This window comes from Squalius cephalus, assembly GCF_949319135.1.
Source record: "Squalius cephalus genome assembly, chromosome: 11".
In the NCBI taxonomy this organism is placed as follows: domain Eukaryota; kingdom Metazoa; phylum Chordata; class Actinopteri; order Cypriniformes; family Leuciscidae; genus Squalius; species Squalius cephalus.
Window position 1 is genome coordinate 17,224,107 of NC_137132.1, and position 19,243 is coordinate 17,243,349.

Here is a 19,243-nt window from a genome sequence, read left to right on the forward strand (position 1 = left end):
ATTACTGAATTTTTGATCAAATAATTGCAGGCTTGATGAGCAATGAGCACAAGAGATTTTAAAAACATTAAAAAAAGCTTACTGACCCTAAGCTTTTGAATGGTAGTGGATATATTATGAAGACTGTATTTTCAATATAAAAGGGCAGTTCCTGTATTTAACATCAACATAGCTGACCCAGTTTGTTATTTATAACCTCGTCAACTCTGTTTTCCTTCTCTAGGACTACACACATGAATTTCATAAAACCAAATCAAACTTCATGGCAATCAGGGAGAGAGAGGATCTTTTGGGATCTGTGAGAAAAGACATTGAGTGAGTTTTCTTTGAAATTCCGTTATAAAGCTAAAAAGGATTTGAAGACCGACCCCATCTAATGTGTAATTAATCTGTATTATAAAACCTTATGTATTGAATGAAATGAAATTCTTCATAAACATAGTTTCTGACTGATCTTTATAGTTAAAAATAAGTTGAATTCATGCCCTTATGAAATCTATGGATTTTATTTTTCTCATTTTCTGTGGTGATTTTGGAGGAAAATTATTATATGATTATAAATGCAATTCCACTGAATGGGTTTTAAAATGTAGAACTGATATGGGAATATTACACTTTCATTTTAGCAGACAATGCAATCTTTCTGTGGGGTTCTACGGGCACAGATTTGACATGGTTCTGGTTGTAACCCTGAGATCATGAATGCAGGGCTGGATAATGACTTATTGATCTGAGCTGCAATACTCTGGCACCTCTATGGGCTGCTTATTTCATTTGTGGTCCTTGAAGTAGTTGTTCTGTACCTTATATGATGAGAAAAACTCTTTACTGCTCCTTGCAATTGCTATTTAACTTATTTTTTCAGTCGAAATAAACAGACTGTCACTGTTGGATTTGAGCTCAATCCATCTCTTGCAGCACTCTATTTTTAATGCCAGTATTTACACAAGTGAGGTGTACACCCCCCTCTGTCTCTGGCCAGCAATAAACTTGTTTGCTCAGTATAGAGTAAGACCGAACCAATTTTTGGATTCCAGATGAAACTGGGCAAAATGTGTCTGGTCGTCGAAACCACAAATCTAAATTTTATTCCTCCTAAAATGGTAAAAACTAAATATGTGAGAGCATGTTATAATGTTTCCCTTACCCAGATATGACAGTGTTACAGCAACATGCATCACTGCAAAGGAGTTTGCTTATATTTGCATATAAGATTAGATTTATATTTGTTTTTGCAGAGACCCATATGTTGCCAAGTGTAAATGGAACAGTTTTAACAAAACGGATAGATATCCGATCAGTAAAAACGCATGACCCATTGGAAATCTGTTCTTCAAAGTCTAATTTAAACTGAAAACAAACAAAAAATGAACACAAAATTTTATGAAAAATTGCTTCAAAAATATTCAATGAATATTTCTATGTTAGCCATTATAAATATTTAAAATATGTTTATAATATGTGGTTATGTTTATGTGTTTGGGGTTGGAGGGTTGTGGCACAGTGATTAACTTAAAAATGGCACTTCATGACAAAAATGTTTCCGACCCCTAGTAAAGACAACAGCTTATCTGCAGATTTCATTCACATATTTTGAGCGGGTTGATCAAAGCCTGCATCAGAGCCTGCCTGATAAAAGTACAGTAAAAATAATAATATTTTGAAGTAGTATTATAATTTAAACTAAATAATGTCTATTTTAATATATTTTAAAATGTAATTTATAATATGATGGCAAAGCTGTATTTTCAGAAGCCATTACTCTTCAATATCAGACGATACTTCAGAAATCTTTATAATATTCTGATTTGGTGCTCAAGAAATATTTCTTATTATTATTATTATTATCAGTGCTGAAAATGGTTGTGCTGCTTAATATTTTTGTGCAAACCAGGTTAAATATTTTAAGATTTTTTGATAAATAGAAGGAATAGCATTTATTTGAAAAATAATTCTTTCTAAACATTATAAATGTCTTTGTTGTCACTTCTGATCTGTTTAATGTGCCCTGTTGAATGAAAATATTAATTTCTTTAAAAATAAAATCTTACTGACCCCAACATTTTTACCGGTAGTGTATGTCTTGTTGATAGATTACATTATCTTAAGCCCACTATTGCTCACTATTTTGCCTATCATACAGGCACAATCAGTGTTAAGAATTGTGTTACTTAGTCTGTATACACAGAATAGTAGAAAGTGGAATAATCATTCATAAGTTGTAATATGCGTATTTACCCCCAGAGGGTGATAATGCACTTTTTGTAATGCACTGCTGGATTTGTTTGCCAATGTAGAGCAGTGTTTGCATCCTCGTACCCCGTTACTTTCTGTGGTTCGGGCTGTGAAGGTTTCAGCCGGGCTACCGAAGCCTCACTCCTTGAGTTTGTGTCGTGTGTGTGCTGTTAGTGTGCATGTTGTGCTCCTCCTGTTTCTGAACTCCCCATCGATCAGCAGCGTAGCACTATAGAAATGTCAGCTGGCAGAAATGACAAAGCCCCCTGTGTGATTTAGTGCACTGCTCTTTAAAGCCTTGTTAGAATGATTAAGTTGGCTGTCAGCGCCCTGTCACTTTGATTGGTGTGGACTGACAGTTGATTTGACCAGCGGGCAGGTGTAATCCCATAGAAACTAGATAAATATCCTTTCTACATCAGTCTGTTTACAATAGGTGCAGAGAAAAGCCCACCAGAGGGTGGAGTTTAGTTCGTCTGAGGTCATCGTTTAGGCTGCCATTTCCTGCAACCCTTTCCCACCCTCATAAACTCTCGCATCTGAGATGGAGATTTGTTTTAATTTGTGCTATCAGGCCATTGTGTGTCTTTTAAAATAGCCTAGCTGGTGTTGCATAAGCAGAGGGGTGTTTTTGTCTTTCATTTTCTTTGGTGAACTCTTGGGAAAGGGCTGTTCTTCCCAGCACTGTGTTCATTCATTATTAACACTAAATACTCTCTGTGAGAGAGCGCTTGTGCATGGCACAGGATGAAGAAAAGCCCTCAATATTAACCCAACCCCCACTTCATCTGAAGTGCCAGGCTTTCTATAAGATAATGTTCATACAATGAGCCACCCTGAGTAATTGCATGTTTCTGTATGATTGCTAATTAATGTTCTTTTCTCTTGTCAGGACATATAAGAGTGGCTCGGGGGTGAATAACAGGCGGACAGAGCTCTTCCTGAAAGAACATGAGCACCTGAGAAAGTAAGAGCCTTTCTCCTCTGTTGCCTACTTGATGAAGTACTCTGAATTTCACTAAATGGTTGCACCGTTTTGTGTGAAGAAAAAAAAATTATGATTACATTTGGTCATTTTTCTTGAATGAGACAAAGTTGCTTTGATATTATTATTATTATTTTTTTATTATTTTTATTTTTTTGTACACCTGATTTTTCTGATAGGAAGTCATTTATTTTTTGGTGTTACACAAGTACTAGCCCTGCATGATTTGGGAGGAAAAATTTTTTGATAGAAATTGACATTTAAAATTCTTTTGTTTTTAGGCTCTAGGTTTTGTTGTTTATTGTGTGATTATATGTTAATATGATTATATAATAATAATAATAATATAATTATTAATATTTCTAAATAAAAAGATAAACAAGAAATATTGCTACTGTAAAAAGAATATTTTATAAAATCATATAATATTAACAATAATGATCATTTTATTTTATAATACATCTGTAAAATTACATTACTAATATATATAATATATTGGCTGTCTTTATTTTCAAACGTTAAACCATCAAGCTTTTTGCCAGAAAACGCCAGGGAGCCCTTAAATCTTCTCGTTTCGGTTAAGCCTTAAAGGCATTTCACACCGAACACGACTAAACGGCGCAAATGTAGTAGGACGCAATGACGGTAATTTATTTATTTATTTATTTATTTATTTATTTTTACCCATTGCCGCGCGATGAAATGAGCCGTCCAATTAGATTTGAGCTTACCTGAGCCGCTGCTGTTGCACAGAAGTGTGAGAGTGGTGGTGCTGTTTTGTAAACCTGTGTTAACACTGAAGAAAAGTATTCTGGAAGAGAGAAGAGATTGAATTCTTGTAACCATTGGTGTCTGAGAACAGATTTATTGTTCTTATACAGATTATCATTTCTATTTATTTTCCACTGAATTATGCGATCTGAAGAGCTTGAAACAGCTGTTTTCTTTTGTGCTTGTTTGTTATGAGTCAGAGAGCTCTTTAGCGCTAGAGCTGTCAATCATATTATGTGATCATAACTCCTGCCTGAGTTCAGCACGGTTCCGCACATAAACAACTGAGAGAAACATTTCTACAGATGAAACATGAAGCCAAATAAATATATGATTATGATGTTGTATGTTCTGTATTCGCTGAGCTTCACCACGTCACGCTTGGTGTATAAGGGCCTTTAGATGGTATTACAACTTCATCTCCACCCTGTCTCAGCCTAACAGTAAAGATAGTGGTGCAATTCTAGTCCTTCTAGAGATTGTCAATGGTTGAAGAGAGGAAGTACACTTCAGAGGAGCCCACATTAAGTGAAGTGACTGACTCGGGTGAAAGGGAGAGAATAAGAAACTCGAAGCGTAGCACTTCATCACCTACTGTGTCACAGCCACTTTCACTGAAGAAATGAAGGAAGGTTACCTTTAATAGGCACACTTTCATTCTCACGCTCTCAGTAACTCAGCTAAGCCGGTTGTGTCTCTCTCTTGCACCATTCTGTGTCAAATTGATGACTTAAATTTGTAGAGTCATCGTAAGCGACTGCCCTGACTGCTCATGTAGACATGGCATAATTTGGTATAACAAAGGATGGGTGTAAAATTTGCACTGGTTTTAAAACATTAAAATGAATCGATGGCCTGCGGTAAAAAATTTGACAGAGCATTTGCTCTGGGTCATTTGTTTCATAGCAAAGCTTCAGTGCATCAGTTTGCTAGAGATAAGTAAAAGAGACCAGTGACAGAGATGAATATTACACTCATGCTTAAAGAATCATGTGGATTGATTATTGCCTTAAGAAATCTTGAATAAACTAGCTCAAATGGAAGCTTTCTGGGTTCAACTTATGGGATTAAACGCACTTTCTTATAAAGGACTATTCCCAATTTAATTTTCTTTTAAAGTGAATGCAAATGGGTGATAAGGTTTGAGCTGATGCTTCATTTTTAAAAGATATTTCATAGAAAAATTCCTTGTAAAGCACAACACCCCATAATTATACAGAGAAAATGCAATCACAAAATCCTAGCAAACAAATCAGGTCGAAAGAGCTGTTCAGCGACCGCCCACTGCCATGAAGCTTTGCGAATGATGGGTGTTAGACTCAATTACGCTCTCAAACTTTAAAATGTATCAGTTTCCACAAAAATATTTAGGAGCACTCCTGTTTTCATCACTGAAAATAAGAAATGTTTCTTGAGCAGCAAATCAGCATATTAGAATGATTTCTGAAGGATCATGTGACACTGAAGACTGGAGTAATATTGCTGAAAATTCAGCTTTGCCATCACAGGAATACATTACATTTTGAAATATTTTAAATTGTAATTAATTTTCACAATATTACTGTTTTTTTTTTTTTTGTTTGTTTTTTAATGCAGCCTTGGCAAACATAAGAGACTTCATTCAAAAACATTAAAAAAATTGTAACCTGAACTTTTGAACAGTAGTTAATTAAGTAGTAATATTCAGTGAATATTGTATGGAATTATATAGAATATGTATATTTTACATTATATAGAAATGTAAAATTGATTGATTTTATACAATTATTGTTAATTTACAAGTGAATATAAAAGTTTATTTTTTAAAGTGATTACATCATTCACAAACCTTCATAGGATTGTAGGTTTTCCATCATGACAGGTGTTTATTAGGGTGATCCTTATTTTTAAAGTATCCAATTGTTATGCTCTTAACCCTTCACATTGTTCCTTTATATAAGAAAATGCAGCATGCCAATTTTTATGGCAGTAACATAATAATTACTGGTAGCTCAATAGCTTTAAACCTTCTGAGATTTTGATGATTTTCGTAAAAACAGATCATTTGATTTGGTATTGTACCTGGCTAGTAAAATTCCAAAAAAATCTCCATAAAAGCATCTAATGCACCATATATTCCTAAATATGTATTTTAGATACATATCTCAGTTTACTTATTGTAGAAACTAAATCCAAATTAATCCATCCATAGCCGCTTTCCGACCAAGTAGTTACAGGAACTTAGTTCTAGGAACTGTCCACTTCTAAACAGTTCTAAGAACTACTCTCCCCCAAACTCGGTTTTGCTGTTTGCGTTCGCACTGGCCAAGTGGCCATAGGAACTGGTAGGAGGGGTAAGGGAGTGACGCAAGCACGGTGACTTTTATTTTGACGGCGCGACGGACCTTTATTTTGCCGGCGCTGAGAACGCCAGAGCAAACAATGCTCGCATTCTGTGTTTATTAGTTAACGATCTGTCTAACAGTACTGTTTAATATCTTATAAGATAGAACTGTTATAGAAAGTAGACAGTATATGAAAAAAAGGTTATTAGCCTATGCCGTGTGGTTGATGTCCAGTGTTGCTAGCTGGGCAGATAAACATAATCATGTTTGGCTTGGTCCCCTCAAAGTTGCGTTGAATTTTCTCTTCAGCATAAAGGTTTAGAGACCCATCTATCACTGTTTTCCATGTTTGTATAGTTAGTTTATGGAGTAAATATATAGGCTATAATCTTTGTGTTTACATTCTAGCTGTTTTAAAAATGGCGGGTGCTGGTGTTCCACGTGCGTTCGGTCAATCAGCGTACACTAACGTCACGGGTAGTTCCTATAGTGCTGGTTTAGACCCTACTCTGAAGTAGGACCTAAATTAGTTCCTCCAAAAGGAGTTCCTAGAACTAAAATCGTTCCTAGTTCCTGCGGTGCGAACACGCCATTATCCGGGTACTTTAGCCAATAGTTCTAGGAACTGTGAAAAGGTTCCTCCGGTCGGAAAGCGGCTCATGACCCGGTTTAGCAGATTTACCTTTCCTGGTGGAATCAATACATATTTCTATTGATGATCACCTTGGTTATTGTTTGGGTTTAGAGCACATTTTTTGGTTTAAAAAATTACATTACGTTCCTTGGAATTTACCCGGAACTTTGGCCGAATCAAGCAGATTATCAGGAGGCACAGGCAACCATGCAATAGTCAATAATCACGCCGAGAGAGGAGTGGCTCTGATTCAAGAATACAATGGCTATATCACACACTCTGAAGAACAATTGCAGTTTCTCCTTCATGTGGTGGAAGATCACCGACGGATCTATCCAGACTGCAAAAAGTCAACACTGGCTGCTGAGCATCAGAAATGAGGGATTGTTGAAAACTTTGTGCTTTTTTGAGATTGTTGTCATTGTTGTCATGTCAGTGTTGCTCTGATTTCAATAAAATGTAGTTCATTTGCAGCAACTTTTAATATTACTTGCATATCACAATAACGCCGCACAGCTTAACATAGGCAATCTTCCACATGATTGAGCTACCTCTAAATATAATTTTTTTGTCAACATTTTTGCATATTTCTAATTTTGAAGTTAAAAGGAACAGTTTAAAAGGTTAAGACACTAACATTTTGCACACAAAAAAAATTGGACTTGATAAGGACCACCCTAGTGTTTATACAGAGTTGTGCACCTTTTTTCCAGATTTTCATATCATTTTTTTAAATGAAAAATCAAATCAAATCAAAATCTGTATTGCTATGACTGGTTCATGTCTTAGAACGTTTTATTGAAGAATTTTGTTAAAGTCTTGTATAGAAAATAAATAATATTTCTGGAACCAAAGGAGCAAAAAAGTGGGCAGTTACTGTTTACTGTTGTGCAGAGTGGTAATTGGCAGAGTTGAGACTGTAAGCTGGCTGAATGCTGAGTGTGTATGTGTGCCGCCTCCTCTCCCTGCAGTCCTGGCCACATGCCCTCTTTGTTTCTCAACATCAGTGTGCCCTTCCTTCTCTCAGCTCAGTGCCTCACACCAGAGTCTGCTGGGGGCAAACACAGGACATAGAGACTTCATTTACTCTTCTAGCATTTGGACTGCTTTGTTGTTTTCCCTTTCTTTTTCTTTTATAGGACTTCTATTGACAATGTTTAAAGGCACACTATGCAGTTTTCGTTTTTGTCAAACAGCGACCCCTAGAGTCGCTGTGGAGTACTTGTTTAACTTTACTGTCGTAGATACCACTCACGCAGAGCCATCTCTGCACTCTTCCGACCGCGCTTTCTTCGTTTTCTTCATCGACTCTGGCATGATTCATGTCTGAAATGCGTGCTAGTGTCTTCCATAGAGGCTGCTTCATATGTTGTTGATGTATGTGACGTTTTGCCATAAAGCAAGTCGCGAGATTTGTCGGGGGACCACCTCTCAAACTTGCATTGCTGGCTTTTCCAGCGGCGTCCCCCCCTGCTTTGCTATCGGGATGATTAGCCTTACTAGAGTTTGTTTACCATCGAAATTATTTCGAAGCTGTTATATTACGGTACAAATCTTGCATAGTGTGCCTTAAACATATATCTGTGATCCAGATTATCAGACCATTAGTATTGTTGATGTATTGTACATCCATAAGCTGTAGAAATGGTAACAAAGAGCTGCGTATGTATGACTTGGGCCGTGGTTGTCTCCTCATCTTCCTTTGACATGCTTCTCGAATCTCAGAGAGGAAGTAATCTGGTGTTATTGCTTGAGCCCATTCCAGTGTAAAGACCATTTAAAGACATTAACAGCTATGACAGTCTGACTCATAGATTACATTGTGCACTCAGAGAAAACAGGGAGGGAGACTGGAAACACATTCCAGACAATTACTCAGTCAAATAAGGAAAGATGCGACGAAAAAAATATTTGAGCAATTAAAGAATGACAATAGGAACTTGTTACTGGAACTGAGTCTGTTCTAAAACGCTTTTTTGCATTCATTGAAATGTTTTTTTCACTCCTTTATGGGTCTTCATAAAATCATTTAGTACCCTGTGTCATAGTGTCAATCTGCTGATTTGAAGTAGGCCTGGAGATTAAAAAATATAGAAACTTATGACCTGAAGATGAAAGATGGTTCTTACTATTGTTGTCAAAAAAATAGATATTTCAATATGTATCGATACTGAAATACCTGAACCAGTTCCAAAACTATTTTTCTGCAGTATCGATACACACTGATAACAGCTGTGCATTCTAGCTCTCTCTTCTCTCCCACGGCGAAACACACACCCACCTCCCCTCACTCACTCGTCTCATTCGCTCTGGATGAATAGTGTTGGTGCTGGCCTGAATTTCATGGGGTTTCATTTTGTTTTTGTTCTGAAATTCCAGATGATCCAGAATCGTTGGAGAGAGTCGCGATGCATTGATTTTTTTTTAAATTTTCAAATGTAGTTTATCTTCATGCAAAAATCAGCTTTTGTGTCAAGTTATGTTGAAACACTAAATGTAATGGTAGAAAATTAAAACAGTAGAATTAAAAGGGGTGATCTACCCAAGTGTTAAGAAGTCATTAACTCACAGGGCAAATGTGTAACAAACTCTCTGCAGATGCAAACTGGAGAATGAAAATTCTGTCATTAATTACTCACCCTCATGTCGTTCCAACCTGTAAGACTTTTGTTCATTCTCGAAACACAAATGAAGATATTTGAGTACATTATAAATTTAGTCTGTTCATTATATAAAGCGATCCAGTCTGTTCAGAAAATTTGGACTAAACCGTCGATTCATATGGATTTTTTTTACAATCTCTTTTATTAACTTTTTGAAGCACCAAAGTGGTAGTTGCTTGGACTTTCAATGGAGGGACAGAAATCTCTCAGATTTCATTTAAAATATATTAATTTGTGTTTTGAAGATCAACAAAAGTCTTATGGGTTTGGATCGTCATGAGGGTGAGTAAATGATGACTTTTTTTTCTTTTCATTTTTGGGTGAATTAACCTTTTAACATTGGCTACGTCACATTATTTTTTCCTTATCTGGGGTGCGTTTCCTGAACAACGACGTAACTCGGTGCTTAACTACCGTAGTACGTTGCATCGTTGAAGAAATCAACTAGTCCCAACTGTTTCCCGAAACCGCATTGTCGCAAATTTGTTGCGACCATAGTTGGCTAACGATGCGTTCGGGAAACGCACCCTAGAGTGTTGGAACTGGAGGTTTAAACAGAAGTCTATTCAGCATGCTTCTGTTTTTCAAATAAAACCAAATCATTCAGACATAAGATGAAGTCAAAAGATGCACAAGTATTTTGGATGAAGCCCATTTGTATTTAGTACTCCGATATCTACTCTTACTGTATATAGAGATTTATGGATGAAATTAAACCAAATTTCCTCCTCAGATTTTCTGACGATGAGGCATACTACCATGTAAAATCCTATGTAATCACCTTAATTGGAACCAGTGTTAATGAAAACTGCCCAAACTCACATTTATTTGTTCAGTCTTTTTATTTAATAGAGAAAACATCACAGAATCATGTAAGAGTAAAATGAACGAAGGTCAGTGTAATAAAGAATGGCAAATCTGATGCAATTATTGCATATTTTTTTTAATTACTGGCAGATTGGGAAGAGAATAAACCAAACTCTATTAACTAGCCACTCTGGATAGGATACTAAATAACTTGCCATAACAACACCGTTTTACTGTAGTTAAAGGAATTTGCCAAAAAGGAGGTTCATATGTGTCCGACACTTCTATAAAGCTTGACAAACTTTAAAGCTTGGCGGACAAAATGGCAGATAGCAACAAGGCTTCTCAGCTCAGCAGTTTGATTGGCTGTTTGGGCTGTCATTCATTTATCTGTTGTAAGGTCAATTATAAGGTTTTATCAAAGGAGACATTTTTATCAAATTATGTTAAGAATATTCCTACAGGAGGCATGTCAGTACTTTTGTTCTGAAATGGTGTGTATGGTGGGAACACTGCCTGAAATGCATCTGATGATGAAGAGTAAGCAGCTCTTGATCCATTAGAATTTTACTGGAAATGCCTGAATGTATTAGTGCTGTTTATTATGTCCAAAACAAACTTAAAGTAATTACACAGGTCAGCTCCTCTTTCACAGCTGGCTTGAAAATACACAGACTTTATTCCTGTCCAAGTTGATCCTAGATTAGGTAGTTGGCAAACTCATTAGTGAATTACTCCTCGTTTGTATTTCTTTCGAAATGGTGAATTATTGCATGGTACCGGGTAGAGATGCACGGTTGGCGGTTACAGCCGTGGATAAACCGCGGATCGGGCGGATGACTTGACGAAAAATAATATTTGTATTAAATTCGAGCGGGTGGCGGGCGGTTGAACCAATCAAATGAAAAATGTAAGTATACACCAATCAGCGGATGGCGGGCGGGTGCGGTTTTGAAAATTGGTCAAAAACGTTGGTGCGGATGGATGGCGGACGGATGATGAGTTTTGTGATGCGGTTGCGGATGAAATAATAGCCCATCCGCGCATCTCTAGTACCGGGATGTTCAGTCCGCGTCCCACCCCCTGGAAAAATGAGGAACAAGTGTTTGTAGTCTCAACCTCTCTACAAAGATATGGGACTTCCTGCTTAGAATGACGCAAAATGACGATTTTTACATCATTATAAGCAGGAAATCCGTATTTCTCCCGTCTCAGGGGAGTATGAGGGAATAATGCAAGACCATTCAAAAATATGACTGGGTTTCTAATGATACAAAGCTTAATGTAAATGGGGGAAGTGTCCCTTTAACAGTAAAGAAAAGAGATTGGTATGTGCACAACCAGTTTTTATGTTCTATACAGTATGTACATTTATGCAATTAGTGTGCATTAAAACATCTTACAGATGTAAAAAAAATATTTATATATAATATATAGCGCTGCGCACATTTGTTTCTCGGGAACACAGGGCAATCAGGGAGGCTTGATTTTCACTCACAGCTCTTTTGTGTGTGTATTGTGTGTGTGGAGACAGAAGGACTCCGCAGTCATGCCTGTGTGAGTTTTGGCCCATCTCCACTCATATCAGATGCAGCCAGCAGGTTAACGAGTCTTTGAAAGTCATATTCAGAATTTAATTTGCATGTGTCTTTGCTAACTTTTTGGCATGAAGTGCCATTTTTATTTTATATTAGTAATCAGTGCCATTTTTATTTTATATAGTAATCACTATGTCCATTTGTAAGTATTATACTATAATTAATACTATTAAAACAGTACATACTGTTAGAACAATTAATACTATTAAAATATGTGTAATGGGGCTGGGCGTTTACTCAAAATTCACAATTAAATTCTATTTCGATTCAATAGTTTGCGATTAGATTTGATTCAATATCGATCAACTGGGGCCTTTCAGGTACATGGCACGTTTCCTCAGGGAAAATTTCTCAACTAAAGCTGTAAACTATACAGGGAACCCCAGTTGATACATTAGTATAATATTAAAGTTTAAAATTAACTGATTTGTATAGGCAATTTTGTATATTGCGTTTAAATTACACACAAAGAGTTTTTTATAATAATAAAGTTATAATAATAAAACTTTAATGACATGTTTCTACTTTTAAATATAAACATTATAATGGTGGTTGGCATGAAAACATGACGGATTTATTGAAACATACATTAAACTTTTTCTAACTAATGAGTTGAATTAGTATTAAATTAGAGACATTGAATGGCTTTTCTGAGGAAAATGTGACGTTATGCGACCCATTTTTTTTTTTCTATATTTTTTTAAATTGACAGAATTCGAAAACTGAGGCTTTGTTTCATATCAGAAGTAACAAAGCACAAAGCCTATTTCACATTTATTGGATGGGAGTCATGATGCAATGTTCTGTTCATTCATCAACTGAAAAAAAGGATAGACTAAAAGATTGATTCTTGGGATTTAAGAATCGTTATCAGTTCATAAAAATGAGAATCGATTAAAATTGAGAAATACATTTTTAAACCAGCCCTATATATAAAAAATATACACACACACATAGAAGTCATACATTCTATTATTTTCAAAGGGTTGTTTTGAGACTCAAAAGCAGATTGGTTTACTATTTAAAAAGTGGTTAACTCACATTTGGCACATGGTTACATGTTCATTTGGATCCCTGACATTTCTAAGATAGACAGCTTAATAAAAGTTGGTAGGCCCGATACTGCGCTCTTGTACTCGTACACATTAAAATGCTCCATGCAGACAATCAAACACCGACTGGTAATGGAGATATCAGAGAAGGATGCACGTGCAGACACGTGCAGCTCTTGAAGTGACAGCAGCAAAATAAATCTACTGTTGTCTTTGTCCTTAATCTAATTACAAAAGACAGAAAATCACCCACTGCTTTTGACTGAATCTTGAACTTTTGTAAATTTAATAAGGATTAATCTATATTTAATTTATGAAGTGAAGACTATTCTTCGAAGTAATTCAATCTACATCAAAGCGCCCCCGCATCTTTCTACGGCGTTGTTGGCAGGGCGGCGAGAGCGAATTTTGCCGTTCTCACCGGCGGAGGTGTGAACGCACAGTAAGAATTGAGCCCAGCTGGAGTGGCTCTAAATATCAGCAAGTAGAAAGGATCCGTATTGGACTCGTTCTGGAAAAAGTGGTTTTGGTGTGTCCCTAGTACATGTTGTTAATAAATATCACTCAGTATGTGTAATTACACTGAAACAAGGACACCTTAAACTAAAGTGTAATCTAAAATACTTATCATAATATTCCTCTCTCTCTTTGTTTTGGCTTGTGTGCAAGCATTTACCCTCCTGTACGGTCCATTGGTTGCTGATCTGTTCTCTGCTGACTTCTTAAGATTTTTAAATACAATTACATTATCCCTTTGAATCCCTTGATTCCATTTTGAAAGCTGTTATCATATTGTATGAAATTGTTATTGTACTTGAGGTGGACACTTGGGATCCGAGCATTGTAGGGTTTCCAAGATGTCCATTTATTTATTGCATTGGAAATGCATTTGAGTTGCGCCCGTACAGCTACAGTCCATTAGCTCATCTAGAGAAGAGACTTTTTCTCTCTCACTCTCTCAACATGATGGCTCTTCCACCAAAAACAATAAAACAGATCCAAGTACAAATGATAAAAGTAGTTTAGCAAAGAGCAAAGGACCTTGAGTCTTAAGTCTAAAACACTGTGAACTGATGCTGAGAACAAAGCACAGCAATAAGAAGCTTGTGCCAAAAGCATTTGTAGTTCCATCATTGAGCACACAGCGTTTACTTACTGTTCTCTGTGGTGCTGGAAAACTCAAATGTCATGCTGAAATCATTGGATAGGTACAACCAAACCAGACATGGTAACACAAATTGTTTGGCAAAAATGTTACTGATTGATGTGCTCTCTCTTTTAGCTCATTATCATATCATTATCTATCAAAGTAACCTCTCCACCTGTATTTCCATGAGTGAAGGATCCAGCAGATGGAGCTCACCAGCTTGGGGCAGACGTCTTTCTCACTCTCCTCTTGTCATCTCTGTGGAGCTGGGGTATAAATCTTTCCTTGCATAGGTCGGCCATAACAATGAAGGCAGCTTTTCTGATGAGCCAGCAAGATTACTCTGTCTGCTAGTTTCAGGGAAAAAGAGAGAGGTTGGCTTCTTGACTGATTACTAGGACTCATTTAAGTACAGTTCCCAATTTTAAAGCCAATTTAAATGTCCAGTGCCTAGCTCCAGGTTTTAAGAGCAGGTCTTTAAAGGGCGGGACTTCCCACCTCTTTCCATGCCATAAAATGGATTCAGTGGCAGCAGCTGTCAGCTTCAAGTAAGTGGGCCATGGGGTATCCGTTCTGGATCCAGGAGTTCATCACCCTACCGTCTGCCCTGTAATCACAAGCTGTGCATTCAATGGTAGTACACTACCAGTCAAAAGCTTGGACTCACTAGAATTTTTCTTCTCATGATCTTCAAAAGCCTTTGATCTATGCATCTTACATACCTGCAAACTTGTCGCTTTTCGGCGACAATCGCCGTTTTCTTGGTCAATTGGGTCATTTACGTGAATCGCGTAGAACCGGAGAGTTTTTTTTGGAGGGGGGGGGGGGGTATATTGTTTCTCACAGTAACTGCCATGCAGGCTAGAATTGCGAAACATTATTGGATAATTCTTATAATTGACATTTCTCTGGGCCAATCGGAATCTTAGCACTTTTTCTCTTGGCCAATTGGAATCTTAGCACTTGTCAGAATCTTGAAGCACACAGCGTCACTCAACTGAGGCTGAGCTCGCATTTGATGAGACGCCTGGCTACCGTGCGAGTCTAATGGAAACTCACGCATGAATTTTCCTGCATTTTAGCGCCCACCAAAGTGATTTTTTGTCCCGCCAAAGTCTTATTTGATCGGTGAGTAATGTAGATGAACGGCTGCGTTTGTGACAGGGCGTATGTTTAACTGAAAGAATGAGCAGAGAGAGAGCCGGTCGCGCGCGCGCACTCTCTGTGTAAACGACTTCACCGTCTCCAAACTAGGCGCTGTGTTGCTCTCTCTGTGAACTCAGGTGACGTCTGAATCGGTGTAACTAATCAGTAACACTTTACAATAAGGTTATATTTATTACATAAATTATATAAAAAAGTACAGTTTGCTAACTCAAGCTTAAACTTTAAAATAAATAAAACCACTTGTTTTTTTAAAAAAAAGAGCATATGACTACATTTTTCCACACAGTGCTATCAAGAATCGATAAGAGAATCGATAAAGAATTGGATCGATAAGCAGAATCGTCAGTGGCATTATTATTGATAAAATCTTATCAATTCCCATCCCTATGTGAAGACCGTAAAATTATAATCAAACATTAAAGAACATACATGTTTTTTTTAATAGTTTTTTTTTTTTTTAAGAGTTAAAAGATTAAAACATTTTGCTAACATGAGGTCTTATTGTGTCACTGTCAGTCTTTTTACATCAGTGCAAAACTAGGGTATGCAGATTAATTATTATTATTATTAGTATACATTATTCATCAGCATGCATTGATTAATCCCATGGCATGTATCAAAAAAAAACATGCCATACCCCCCCCCCCCCCCCCACCCCCCACCCCCACCCTGCCGACACTGTCACCTTTTTTAGTCTGAGGAGTTTGCAGGTCTGATCTTAAATGCTTGAAATTCATTTTGTAGAGAGATATAGGTTGTACATACTCTGCTGTTAAAATGTTTAGGATCAATTTTTTTTTTCAATGTTTTTTATTTTTATTTAAAGAACTCTCTTTTGCTCACCAAGGCTGCATTTATTTGCTAATATAATAAAAAACAATAATATTGTGAAAGGGGATTCAAATTTAAAATTTAACTGTTTCTTTTAACCAGTCATAAGTCGCACGGGTATATTTGTGGCAATAGCCAACAATACATTGAATGGGTCAAAATTATCAATTTTTCTTTTATGCCAAAAATCATTTGGATATTAAGTAAAGATCATGTTCCATGAAGATATTTTGTAAATTTCCTACTGTAAATATATAAAACATTTTATTTTTGTGAGTGATTGCAGGACAATCGCGAACATAAACAACTTTAAAGGTGATTTTCTCAATTTTTTTTTTTTTTTTTTGCACCCTCAGATTCCAGATTTTCATATAGTTGTATCTCAACCAAGTATTGTCCTATCCTAACAAACCATACATCAATGAGAGCTTATTTATTCAGCTTTCAGACGATGTATAAATCTCAATTTCATAAAATGTACCCATGTGACTGGTTTTGTCGTCATGACATATGATGATTTGGTGCTCAAAAGCATTTCTTATGATTATCAATGTTAAAAACATTTGTGCTGCTTGATATTTTTGTGAAAGCCATGATATTTTTTTTTCTATAGGATTCTTTAATGCATAGAAAGTTCAAAAGAACAGCATTTATTATTAGTATTATTATTATTATTATTATTATATACACTTTATGTACATGAATTAAGTGTACTTGTTGAATAAAAGTATTAATTTCTTTACAAACATTTTCTGACCCCAAACATTTAAAATGTAGTAACATTTTTTTATTATTATTCATTTAATATCATTCTATATTTTACAATTGATGAATAATAGTAATAATAAATTGATTTTGATTAACAGTTTTTGGTCCCTGTAACTCACATATTTTCATTTGTTATTTTTTTTAGTTTTGATTAATTTATTGTTATTCTAAATTGTGGAAAATAGACACAGATACAGAACAGAAGGAAATGTGAGTGGCGTGTCATTTGAAAACTACAAAACTATCCAAAAAAAAACATGATGCTATCTTTCATGTCCACAACACAAACAGTGCAGTTATGTGCCAAAACTTTTGGGTTGGAGTAGTTCGAGATAAAAAAAAAAAATTCAGATCAATAGTAATGATGTCTTGCTACCAATAAAGAATGAGTCACTGTGTCCAAACTTTTGACTGGTGTTGTAGCTGGAACAGGACGCATTACTAGATTGCTTCAGTGTGGGTGCCAGATATGCAGTTCAATGAGAAACAAAATTATTGTCCTTAGCTATAAGTTAAAAGTTTAGCAGAAAACATTGAGGCTGAACGTGACAATATACTGGGAGAGGTAAAAGGGCAGTGAATGGTTTTAAATTAGCTTCATGCAAATGAATCTAGTAATGACTGCAAAAACAGATTTAGGCCCTGGGGTATTAAGATGTGTTTTGGTTGATCACAAGTGGACGCCGCTAAATACAGGTGTGAACGTGGTGTAAAACATTTGTTGTGGCTGTCAGAGCAGAAAAAAAAAGCTGATGCTCTCCGTATGTTTTTCCGTCGTCTCCAGACGCGTACATATGCAAATTGCGCAAGCTTATTTTGTCCATTAGATCCAAAGATCTGAGAAACCCTCCCCTCGAAGAAATCAGGACAGAAGTGGCTGGAAGTGAACGAGATGGATTAAAATACCAGGTGTAAACAAGAATGTGTCTCCCTCGACCAAATTGACCAAGATCCGATCGACCAATACGCATCTTTATACCAGGTGTAAACGGGGCCTTTGGGATAGTTTTCTCTACCAGTGGAGCTTTTGTGTCTCATACATTACACCAGACCCTGACATCTTTCTTATCTGCTTCTGAGACGATAAAGAACTACAGTAAATCCTTCAGCTTGAGCTTGTCTCGGCCTATAAAAACACAGCGAGAATTGGACCTTGACACCCCTCCCCAGATACAGCAATGCGCATTTTATAGCACGAGCCCGGTGACAGAAGGGTAAAACCAACAGTCATCCCATGAACTCTTTCAGCTATCCACGGCTCCATCCATGAGTGTTTTTTGATAGAGACATCTTCCAGCCTCTGTATATAAATTAGTAAAAAGGTTATTTTAGAGTTGGAGATTAATAACATGCATTAAGTCAATCAGGGAATCAGTTTGAACTTAAATGGATAGTTCACAGGTTTGGAACAACTTGAGTGCAAGTACTTGAAGACAGAATTTGAATTTTTTAACATATTTTGCTATTATTTTTTAATAAATGTGTCGAGTTCTTTGAATATTTATTTATATTTGAATTCTTTTTGACTAGTGATGACACAAATGGATCATAAACCAAAATTTTTAAATCCATTAATTCAAGAAAATAAGTTTAAACTGCTTCACAGAAACGGAAAGTCCTTATTATTAACTCTAACAACATTTTTGCTTTCTATTTTCTAAGACTATTTTTTTCACATTCACATATATGCTAGACATGGCAGCCTCATGATTTTTTTTTTATTGCGATACGCAAAATATTCTGTAATTTTTATATTTTGTTTTTCCTTATTTGTTAATAATATTTGTTATATTATTTCCTTATTAGTTAAACTATTATTTTATTTTTTTTATCATGAATTGTAGATCCTAACTGTAGTTGGTGTTAAAGCTTAGGCTGTGTTATTTATGCACATTTCCAACACTAATTTAAATACATCAATATTATGCCTGAACCCATTAAGCAGCTCAGAAAAATGGCTTGCCCTTAAAGGTTGTGTGTCAGTACACAAGTGGTGTGCTGCATGTGTTTGCATATATTAATGTTGAATAGATTCAAAGATTAATTTACAATAAATTTTAGTTTTAGGTTAAAGGTTAGCATTGTTCCAGGACAATTGGATGTCAGCTCAGGCAAAGCAAAACTGAAGTTAAAATATTTGTTGGTAACTAGGTTTGGGTATCGTTTGAATTTTGGCTATTCCGAATCTGCTTATCGATTCCCAGCTTTCAAACCTTTAGCCTAGATATTAAACATATTTATTCTAACATATTTATTAAACA

General features: G+C 36.1%; 1 protein-coding gene across 2 annotated transcripts in view; it reads left to right on the plus strand.

Annotated features, from left to right (window-relative positions):
* Window positions 1-19,243, plus strand: part of gosr1 (golgi SNAP receptor complex member 1) — a 34,587-nt gene that overhangs the window by 2,019 nt on the left and 13,325 nt on the right. For both annotated transcript variants that reach the window (XR_013822846.1, XM_079886964.1), the window contains exons 5-6: window positions 224-315; window positions 3,128-3,202. Coding sequence is in view for 1 of the 2 variants with exons in the window: in XM_079886964.1 (XP_079743090.1) it covers window positions 224-315; window positions 3,128-3,202 (167 nt within the window). In the remaining variant the exon portion in view is untranslated. The remainder of the gene's footprint in view (window positions 1-223; window positions 316-3,127; window positions 3,203-19,243) is intronic.